General features: G+C 37.3%; 1 protein-coding gene across 5 annotated transcripts in view; it reads right to left on the bottom strand.

Annotated features, from left to right (window-relative positions):
* Window positions 1–7,664: 7,664 nt before the first annotated feature.
* Window positions 7,665–11,919, bottom strand: part of Slik (Sterile20-like kinase) — a 78,912-nt gene continuing 74,657 nt past the window's right edge. For 4 of the 5 annotated variants that reach the window (XM_075310649.1, XM_075310647.1, XM_075310648.1 and 1 more), the window contains exon 12: window positions 7,898–8,126. Coding sequence is in view for 1 of the 5 variants with exons in the window: in XM_075310651.1 (XP_075166766.1) it covers window positions 7,977–8,126 (150 nt within the window). In the remaining 4 variants the exon portion in view is untranslated. Of the gene's footprint in view, window positions 8,127–11,919 lie in introns of all 5 variants that reach the window. The other variant, XM_075310651.1, reaches the window with a different exon arrangement.

Raw genomic sequence — 11,919 nt, 5'->3', positions numbered from 1 at the left:
AACCGATCACCAGATTTGACCTCCGGAGCCTCTTGGAAGGTCAAAATTCATCTGATTCAGTTGAAATTTGGTAAGTGGTGTTAATATATGGCCTCAAACACCCATGCAAAAATTGGTCGAAATCGGTCCATAATTAAATATAGGCCCCATATAAACCTATCCCCAGATTTGACCTCCGGAGCCCCTTGGAAGAGCAAAATTCTTCCGATTCGGTTGAAATTTGGTACGTGATGTTAGTATATGGTATCCAACAACCATGCAGGAATTGGTTCATATCAGTCCATAATTATATATAGCCCCCATATAAACCGATCCCCAGATTTGACCTCTTGGTACGTGGTGGTAGTATATGATATTTAACAACCATGCCAAAAGTGGTCCATATCAGTCCATAATCATATATAGCCCCCATATAAACCGATCCCGAGATTTGGTTTTGGAGCCTCTTGGAGGGGCAAATTTCATCCGAATCAGTTGAAATTTGGTACATTGTGCTAGTATATGGCCGTTAACAACCATGTCTAACTAGGTCCATATCGGTCTTTAGTTATATATAGCCCTCAGATAAATCGATCCCCAATCACACAAAAATTATTGTAGACTTACATATACATAACTTTTTTGTCTAATATATACCAAGTATGGACTAACTCAAAATTTAGAAAATTATGTTAAGAAGTTTTAAGATACCACAACCCAAGTAATTCGATTGTGGATGACAGTCTTTCGTAGAAGTGTCTACGCAATCCATGGTAGAGAGTACATAAGATTCGGCCTGGCCGAACTTACGGCCGTATATACTTGTTATTATTCAACATAGTTCCCTTCAAGTCGCTCTTGAAGGGAACGATTATAACGACCTTCCAATTTGTTGATACCATTTTGGTAGTACTCCTTCGGTTTTGCCTCAAAATAGGCCTCAGTTTCGGCGATCATCTCTTCATTGCAGACAAATTTTTTCCCTGCGAGCATCCTTTTGAGGTCTGAGAACAAGAAAAAGTCGCTGGGGGCCAGATCTGGAGAATACGGTGGGTGGGGAAGCAATTCGAAGCCCAATTCATGAATTTTTCATGATTTTATGAATGACTTGTGGCACGGTGCGTTGTCTTGGTGGAACAACACTTTTTTTCTTCTTCATATGGGGCCGTTCACCGTCCTCCATGCTCATTTCACCACGCTTGAATTTTGCATACCAATTATTGTTGATTTCCCTGGGGCAGAGTCCGGAAACTCATTATCAAGCCAAGTTTTTGCTTTAACCTTTTTTTTCCCCCTTCAGAAAACAGTATTTTATCAAAACACGAAATTCCTTTTTTTACATTTTTTTACAATAACAAAAGTTGCTTCGCAAAAGACGCTCTATCTCACAAACTAATTAACTTACAGACGTCATTTTGACACGAATCATTTGAAGGTTGGTACTATATAAAAATAATATGCATTTAATACTAGCGACGCCATCTATGTGTCAGACCGGGGACTTATTAGCCAACCTGTTAATATATGTTGAATGTGTTAGGTGAAAGTGGTCCTTCATATACAACAGTAAAAAATTGGGTTGTTGAATTTAAACGTGGTCGTACAAGCATTGAAGATGAACCACGTAGTGGACGCCCAAAAACAGCAACAACAACAGAAATTGTAGCCAAATTGCATGATATGGTATTAAATGATCGACGAATAAAAGTGCGTGAAATTGCTAATATCATGGGCTTCTCAAATGATCGAGTCCATTTAATTTTGCATGAAGAACTACAGATGAAAAAGATTTCTGCAAGATGGGTGCCGCATTTCTTAACAGTCGATCAAAAACGCATGAGAATGAATATTTCTCAAGCTTGGTTGGATCGTTTTAAGCGAAATAAAATGGATTTTAAGAGTCGTTTCATAACTGTTGATGAGACATGGATCCACCACTATACTCCAGAGACAAAAGAACAATCCAAACAATGGACTGAAGCTGGAGGAAGTGCCCCAAAGAAGGCAAAAACAATTCAATCGGCTGGTAAGGTTATGGCAACGGGTTTTTGGGACTTCAAAGGTATTTTATTGATTGACTATCTGCAAAAGGGTAAAACAATAAATTCAAAGTACTATTGCGACCTTTTGAATCAATTAAATGTACAAATTCGTGAAAAACGTCCTGGCTTACAACACAAAAAAATAATTTTTCATCAAGACAACGCACCAGCGCACAAGAGTGTTTTAACAATGGCTAAAATCAACGAATTAAAGTACGAGTTGCTTGACCACCCACCTTATTCTCCTGATTTAGCTACCAGTGACTTTTACTTGTTCCCAAATCTAAAAAAATTCCTTTCTGGCAATCGTTTTACCTCAAATGAAGATGCAATTACAGTTGTAAACCACTATTTTGAAGACCTTGAGGAAAATTATTTTAATCAAGGGATGGAATTGCCAGAAAAGCGTTGGACTAAGTGTATTGAAGTTTCAGGAGATTATATTGAAAAAATAAAAATATTTTTGAAAAACTAACTATTATCTTTCATTGATAGGCTAAGAAGTTTCCGAACAGCCCTCGTATATAATTAGATATGATATAAATATAAAAGTCAAAAGTGACTTTGTGGTTCAAAATTGAACGGATATCCAACATTTGGACAGCACTGAATTTACATCACTTATTGAGGTGTGACCTCAAATATTTTTTAAAAATTTTCAATTTTTCTAGAATGGATTTAGGGTTTTATAGGATAGGAATGTAACCCAGATCTTCCAACCGCCGATTGGAAGGTTGGTCGTTTGGATGAGGTGGATGGACCAAGACGACATGCGGTGTTTATATTGAACATTGAGTCGCTGCCACTTCTAGCCCAGACCCAAGGACTTCTAAGTTATGGCTTTCAGGATATCCATATGAAGGTATACAAAAGTTATCAGCCAAATGATTCCGAAACGAACAAGCCTCCGGTAGAGTCAGAAGAATAAAAATCGTGCGAAGCCGAAGGAGACATAAAAGCTGCAGACATTGACGAACATCGTATGCGGGAAGTTCCTCTGTTACAGGCTCAAACATCACCAAAACTGAACCGCCGATTGTTGCGAGAGTCAACGAGATCTGTGAAGAGGAAGCCCTTGATGACTAAATTGAAGCGGCTGATGTGACGGTGGTTGAAAATTTGGATGGTTCTACGGTTCCTCCAGATAAATCTTCACCATTGTAAGGCCGCTTGTGCTGCCTTAAAAGTTCTCCTAATGAAAGGAGATATAGATATAGTTCTTATTCAAGAACCATACATATATATATATAAGAATAAGATCTGTGAATTAAGCACTCCGGGTTTCAAACTTTTGCATAATACCGGTAAAGATAAAAATCGAGCATGTATAATTGCTAAGAACGAACTAAATTTGTTTCTGCTTCCTTCATTAAGCAATGCAGACACTGTCGTAGCCAGTCTAGAGATAAATGCAAATACTGGGTATCTTCGGTCTACATGGGACATGATAGGGAGATGCCTCCATGTGCCGTTAAGACCTTAGTTGAGGAGTCACTGAAAACAAAGACAAAACTCATTATGGGATGCGATGCAAATGCACATCATACTATTTGGGGAAGTAGTGATACTAATGCAAGGGGAAAGTCGCTAATAGAGTTTATTTTGCGTAGTAACCTGGTAGTGTGCAATAAGGGCGATGCACCAACCTTCGTCGCCAAAAACAGGCAAGAGGTTTTGGACGTCACATTGGCCTCTCCGGAACTGAATGATAAGATATCTGAGTGGCAAGTTTTGAGGGAACATAGCTTCTCAGATCATCGCTACATCAGTTTCAGATTGGCTGTTCGTACTTCAAAGACCATATTTCCGCCAAATGTTAGGAAAGCTGATTGGAATAGGTATAGGGAATCGTTCAATATGATGATACCGGAAATACCAGAGACAAATGTGAACACTGTGCAAGATATCGAACACGCAGTGGAGAGGATTACTAAGGCCTTCAACATCTCACTGAAAGGTGCATGCCCTGGAGGGAAGCCAAGGGGAAAAAATCGACCACCATGGTGGTCTACGGAATTAAGTAATATGAGCAAATCCTCCAGGAAGCTCTTTAACATAGCAAAGTCCACCAGAACTCCTGATGATTGGGACGCTTACAAGAAGAATCTGAAAGGATACAAGCGAGAACTGAGAAAGGCTCAGAATAACTCTTGGAATGTTTACTGCAGCAATATTGAGAATACGTCCGAGGCTTCCAGACTACGGAAGGTACTAGTATCCACTAACTCCGCTCCAGGTTTCATTAAAACATCGGAGGGCAATTGGACAACGTCCAGAGAGGAGACGCTGGAGGTACTATTGGACACACATTTTCCTGGAAATCAGACGGTCGAATCATGTTCTGGCGGTGCCACAGTTGCTCAGCGGTCATTTCCTATCGAGGAACTTGTATGGGAATCTAGAATAAAATGGGCGTTAAATAACTTTGGGTCATTCAAATCCCCCAGACCTGATGAAATTACTCCGGCGGAGTTACAAGCAGTGACTGACAGAATTATTCCTTGGTTGACGGTGATATATAAAGGATGTATAAACTTGGCATATATTCCAGAAAATTGGAGGGAAACAAAAGTCGTTTTCATACCTAAAGCAGGAAAAGGCTCTCACTCGAGGGCGAAGGATTTCCGTCCAATCAGCTTATCCTCATTCCAACTTAAGACTCTGGAGAGGATGATAGACATTTTCTTAGAACTAGCGTCGATTCAAGTTAGCTCTCGAAACGACAGCATGCATACTCGAAGGGCAGGTCTACTGAGACCACTTTGCATGAACTAGTCAGCTTGTTCAAAATAAATATCTTTTGAACATGAATGCGATATCGCCGACAATAGAAATATCTTAGAATTGGTCCCTATCATTAGATAGAGATTAGAGACGCATTTGTTTACTTAGGATCGCCATAAAATCGTTGTACTAGCTGATAAGAGCACATGTGTGTGGTATCTTAATGTAACAAAATAGATAAGAGATAGCTGTGTGCGACGATCAGTTGGTCTAATGCACAGGCAGTTTAGTTTGTAAGAGTATATAAGGAAGAATATTTTTGTAAATAAATTAGTATGAAAAGTATACTCATCTTGTTTGGTTATTAATCAAACACAGCTTTATCGAAAGCTCACTATCTGTCAATGAATACACAATCGTGGCGTTTCTAGACATCGAGGGGGCATTAACGTCCATCCGAGCTAGATATTAAATGGACTGGCAACTCTGAATGTTGATACAGGTATACTTAGGCTGCTAGACGAACTGCTAATGAGGAGACGTATTTCAGCCACACTAGGACAAGCAAACATAAAAAGGTATGTGAACAGAGGCACTCCCCAAGGAGGAGTTCTATCACCTCTTCTTTGGAATGTTGCTATAAAGAACCTTCTGGTTACCCTAGAAAAAGAAAGGATAAAAGTGGTGGCATACGCAGATGATATGACTCTAGCAGTCAGGGGAAAATTCCCATATACAATCATAGATATTATTCAGAGGGCCCTCCGTATGACTGAGAAATGGGCGAAAGACAATGGTCTTGGGATAAATCCTGCAAAGACAGAACTAGTCATGTACTGCAAAGATCGCAAAACTCCCACGGTTAGGCCCATTTCCTTAGGGGGTATTGAAATTCCCTTTGGTGAGTGTGCAAAATACCTTGGCCTTATTTTGGACAGGAAGCTGAACTTTAAGCATATTATTGAAGAAAGGGCGAGGAAGGCAACGGTAGCTTTGTACTCGTGCAAAAGGAAGAAATTGGGGACTAAAACCAAAATTTGTGCATTGGCTATACATGGTGGTTAGACCTATAATGGTATATGGTGTTGTAGTCTGGTGGGCGCACTTCACCAGCCGACAAGTTTAGACAAAGTTCAGCGTATGGCGTGCTTGTGTATCTCAGGCGCATTCAGTAAGACAGGAACAGATTCCCTTAATGTCATGCTGCATCTATTGCCTTTAGAAATTTTTGCCAAACAGTAAGCTACAACAACGGCTGTGCGATTGCGCGAGCTATCGCTGTGGTCGGAAAAAACTGTGGCCGTACACAGTTCGGTCCTCAAAAACATGCCAGATGTGCCTAACATAGTGGATTACACTCTGGCGACACCACTTTTTGACAAAAAGTTTGAAACTCTAATTCCCAACAGTGAGGCGTGGTGTACACAGACCCCGGGGAATAAAAGATATATAGATTTCTGCACTGATGGCTCCAAATTGGATGGACAAGTGGATTTCGGAGTATATTCTAAAGATCTGGAACTTCGAATAGCGAAAAGATTACCTAATCACTGTAGTGGTTTTCAGGCTAAAATATTAGCAATAAAAGAGGTGGCGAATTGGCTGAGAAGTAATGTTCCAAAAATTTTTGGCATTAATTTACACTCGGACAGTCAACCTGCAATAAAATCCTTAGACTCTGTGTTCCTTTACTCGAAAACGGCCATCGACTGCCGCAAATCTCTCAACGAGATGGCTGAGCAGTACAATATTCACCTAATATGGGTGCCTGTATATAAGAACATACAGGGGAACTGTCAAGCAGATGAGTTAGCAAGGCTAGGAACTACCTTACATATTCCAGGGGAACTAGAATCAGTTGGTATGTCTCTGGCAACCTGCAAGCTCTTACTGCGTGAGAAGGCCGTCATGATGGCAAATGTTCGATGGGAGAATTGCAAGGGTTGTAACGACACCAAGCAAATATGGCCCCATTTAAACTTGAACCGCACACTAGATATGCTAGTGTTCTCAAGACGTCAGATATCACTTCTGATATCTGATATAACGGGTCGCTGCCTGATAGGCGAATTTGCAAATACTATTGGTGCGAAGTATAATGACTATTGTATGAGCTGTCCTGATGCGGAGGAAAAGGAATCAATTAAACACCTCTTGTGTGAGTGTCCTGCATTTTGTATAAGGCGTAAGCAAATTTTAGGGGCATATAGCTTTAGATTACTGGCGGACCTGGAAAACGTTAACTTAAGCAGTCTGTTAATGTTTTTGGAACAATCTGGTTGGTTCAACAAAAGAAATAAAAGAGAAGGTTCAGTGGTTAAAACTAGAAGTGCCCATATGTAATAAGTACTTTTAGTTAAATGTGGTAGCACAATGGACTGAATAGTCTAAGTGAGCCTGAAATTTAATCGGGCTGCCACTTTAACCTAACCTAACCTAGGATTTTATCGGCAATATTTTAATAATATGTAGTATTGTATTCATTCCGATTTGAAAGATATTAATGTGATTCAGGCTCACTATTCAGTCCATACTATATATAATATATCTCTATAAATCTATTTACATATATCTGCAATCATATCTGAACAGTTATAATTAAATAGACTTTGATACTATTAGACATGAAGATCTCTCAATTTTTACATGGGTTGCTAGACTATGAATAACAAAAATATAACAGCAGAAAACGACTGCTGTGTTTAGCAGATTTTGTAGGTGGCAAAAACTGAATGATTATCATGGGATAAAGCTATTACACAATGCTAGAGAGTTACATTTGCTTCTCTACTCCGATTTCATTACAGTTTGATATATCCTAGGTTAGGTTAGCATATATATAGAAAACAGAATCGACACATCAACTTTTTTCCATTTTATAGGGCTTTGTTACTTTTTTATTATAATTATTTACAATAGTTCGGTCTATACTTTTATTTTATATTTTAATATAAATATAATATGTGCTATATATAATATATATAATAGACTGCGTTACACAAATACACATACATCTAAAACATAATATTTGAAATTTTAGAATACCAATAATATTGAATACATGTGAATCAATTTTGTTTTTGTTGTTTTGTTTTTCATATAAATCAATAGATAACGATATTTCTGTTCGACAGACTATTTTCATAAACATATGCTGATATATCTCCATAAGTTGTTATTATTGGTATTGTATGGAGGAAAAGTATAAATGTTAGCTAGGCTGCTCAAACCTTAGCCTTCGGAAAATGACGATAGACTGCTTCTCGTGGACCCTGTGAAATGATCTCGTTGCAAAGTATCTGAAGGAACAGGCACAATGAGGGCCCCTCCATATAAAGTCTCCATCTCTTCCATTTGCTTAGCAAATGTTTCTTCAAGGCGCTAGAAGAAAAAAAAAGTTAAGAAAGAGAAAAGTTAAGCCAAAAAGATTATTCTCCGTAATACCACAACATAACATCCATAGCTACATGCACACACACACCTCAAATTACTAAAAAAAAAAAAAAAAATATATATATATATATATATATATATATATATATATATATATATATATATATATATATATATATATATATATATATATATATATATATATATATACATAGCTACATGCACACACACACCTCAAATTACTAAAAAAAAAAAATTTGCTCCTCTTAGAGCAATCGCAAGCCAAATTTGAGGGGTCCGTTTGTATGGGGGCTATACGTAAAAGTGGACCGATGTGGCCCATTTGCAATACCATCCGACCTACATCAATAACAACTACTTGTGCCAAGTTTCAAATCGATAGCTTGTTTCGTTCGGAAGTTAGCGTGATTTCAACAGACGGACGGACGGACATGCTCAGATCGACTCAGAATTTCACCACGACCCAGAATATATATACCTTATGGGGTCTTAGAGCAATATTTCGATGTGTTACAAACGGAATGACAAAGTTAATATACCCCCATCCTATGGTGGAGGGTATAAAAAGAGCACACTTTTTCAAATAAAATAAAAACATTTAATTCCAATTTATTGAAATATAATTCACTTAAACATAACAAAAAGTTTCATAATATAAACATAAAATAACCCACTTTCAACTCAAGCTAATTTTCGCACAATACTTTGTAAGTAATTTTTTGGTGTTTTTGTGAAAAATGTTATTGAAAGAAGTTTGTTTACATTTAGAACAGAGTACAAAATGAAGAAGCAACATCAACGTGCTCTGCTTCGACTCTGATATATAAAGTAAAACACTATTGAATTAGAAAATAACGGCGTAGGAAAATCTCGTAGTGTGACATTTACGTATATTTCCTTTACTTTTACCATTTATTGAATCGCGTTGGAGTAATATTTGTTGTGATGCATAAAAAGAGCACAATAAGAGTACTTAACTAAAAATAGAGCACTTTTGCGTGCTCTTTTAACCTACCTTGTTTTAAGAGCACGTTTTGTAAAAAAGAGCACATGTGCTCTTTAAAAGAGCACGTCTGGCATCCCTAGTCGGAGGTGATGTGGTAGTGGTGAAGTATATGGGTATATGGGGTTCCAAACAGTAAAGGGGACAATGGAACCATGGTTGGGTGGGCGAGTGTAAGGACAATAGAGCAAAGTCCTTTTGTCTAGAGATGTAAGCCTCTGCAAGTAATAGTTTGGAGGATGTTTTGTTATGTACCTTTCTATTTGTTTTTTTTTGTGTTCGGCATCTTGGGCTATGGCGTGCGGGTTGGGACTCTCACCTGAGAACCCTCGGCAGCTGGAGGGCTCATCATAGTGCTTTAGAAGATTGCTCATAACAGAATGATGAAAAATTTCATTTTTTTTTTCAAACCCTAAACGATATCTCTAAACTACTTTGAAACTTTAAAAACAATGTAAAGACGGCTTAAAGAGAATATTGTTTGGGATTTCCCGATTTTTTTTAAATTTAATATGGTGAACCGTGTTCAAGTTATTCCAATATATGTAGCGGAAGTGCTTTAATTTGGAACAAAACGGTATATATCGAAAAGTCCAGCTGAAAGAAAAAAGTGCAGATTTGGATTCAGCGACCTCAAATTACTTAAAATTTGCTATAAATTTCAAATCAACATAATTTTGTTCCCCTTTCTAGTAGATAACGAATCGTCCTTCAGTCGAAGCTTTTTGTATTTATTTTAGTAGTATAACTCGACTTCAAGAAAGATTCAGTTAATTTGCAGAAATATCACTAATGAATAGAAAGATAGATTATTTATATCAACAGCTGTATTACAAACCTTAACCTTCTGTCATCATTACCATTCGTTTTGATTGTACTTGAAAATGTACAGTAGAAAAGAAAAAAAAATAAGCAAACATTACTACTGAAAAAATCTGTATTAAGATTACAACGCCACAATATCAATGCTGAAATAACTCTGTAGTAAAGTGTACATGTTTTATGTTTTCATTCAAAAAAAGGTAATATTAGAGTAAAGCATTATTATTTCTGGTGCCAAAAAAAGGTTGTTCCAAATTGGTCCATGAGGACCTGTCTATGGGGTGCTCCCATATACAGAACGTGTCCTTTGGAATGAGTCCAAGTTGTGTCCTAATGTGTAAATTTTCTCCGTCAATGACAAACCCATGGCAAAGACCGGCCCTTTCATACATTTGACCAGAAATGGGACATACCCACTAGTAACTAGTCTTGCAACAGACCTGGGGCTGATCCATTTCCCATAAGGTTCTTATAAATTTCGGTATCGTGTGCAGCCAATTAGTACTAATAATTTTTTTATGTTTAAAAGTTAAAGAATGATGAATGTATTCCAATACTGAAACGGAAATGTGCTATCTCCGCCAATTTACAATCACGTTTGGTTTTTGTTCTTGCATTTGTATTAATCTGAAAGATAGTATGGTAACTGGTGTCTTACACAAAAATAAAAATTGGAGTTCTGCGAACCAAAAATTTTACTTCTAAAATACTCAAGTAATAAAATTGGGTGGTAGACCAAATCAGTGTTAAAAAACTAATGAGGACAACATTTAAGCCCGAGTTCTCACGAAATGATTTTACAATTTTAAAAAAATGTATTACCTAAGCTTAGTAAAATAATTTCTGGTATCAGACACATATTAAAACGATTTGAAATCATGCGTTTTAGATTAGTCTGTTCGCACATTCGCAAGATTTTAAATGAAATTTATGTTCACGGTTTGGCAACGCAAATCAAGTGATGTGTTTATTTTGTACACAAAGTAGTTTTCGGGGTTGCCAAACGCTTCATTACTTTAGTGAGTAGAATCAATCTTGATATACAGAGTATTAGAAAATTATTAATTTGACCGAGAAGTAAACTTCGGATGTGGACTTGATTGGTACAAATCAATTCTTAAGCATATTTCTATTATATCACTTTTGGAAATATTTTGTCGTATTGGCATGAAAAAGCCGTATAATATTGAATTAACAAGCCCAAACACGAGCGATTTCAATTCGCAAAATTTTGCGTATTCGGATGGCCGGATCACGCCAAAAAAGCCAATATGCAAATTTTTGCGAATGCGTTTACCAGAACAAGCATGTATAAATTTTGGAGCACTAGCTTGGGCCTCCAAAATCTATTTGTACACTATTGTATGCGGCGGAAGAGAGGGGCAATTTTTTCAATATTGTCGATTGGATGTGCTTCTTTTTTAATAATGTAGGGATAAAAATAATTTCGTGTAAACATGACTTACTATACTGAACCGATTTCGGAAACATCCCCTATACTGGCAACACTGCTCACTGCCATCAATGTTTGTGGGTAGGATTGCAATACGAACAAATCCACCGGTTGCAGTTCTCTGGTAGACACCAAAGGGTACTTGTCCCATCCGTAAGAAATCTAATCCTATACATTAGCATGCCTCCGTCGTTTTTGCAAAATATTTCACCGCCTTGCAATGTTTTCGTACCAAGTTTATCACAAAAGCACGACATTAACTTTTATCCAAAAATCAGCCAAGAACTTAGTTATAGTTAATTTCAAATCTTGGCGTTTTTAGAATAATTTCTGTTTTCAATAATTTGACATGTATTTGGATTAAATGAAAGAGAAATGTGGAACGTCATTACAACGCAATAACCAGAAAACTTTGAGTTAGCTCATTCGTTATGAGAGAGAACATCTTCGATCGAGCCAAAGATTAAGAAAACAAATTAATT

Source organism: Haematobia irritans, chromosome 5 (genome assembly GCF_050003625.1).
Source record: "Haematobia irritans isolate KBUSLIRL chromosome 5, ASM5000362v1, whole genome shotgun sequence".
NCBI classification, from domain to species: Eukaryota; Metazoa; Arthropoda; class Insecta; order Diptera; family Muscidae; genus Haematobia; species Haematobia irritans.
Note: the sequence above shows the minus strand (reverse complement) of the source record. Positions and strands in the feature narration are given on the sequence as shown.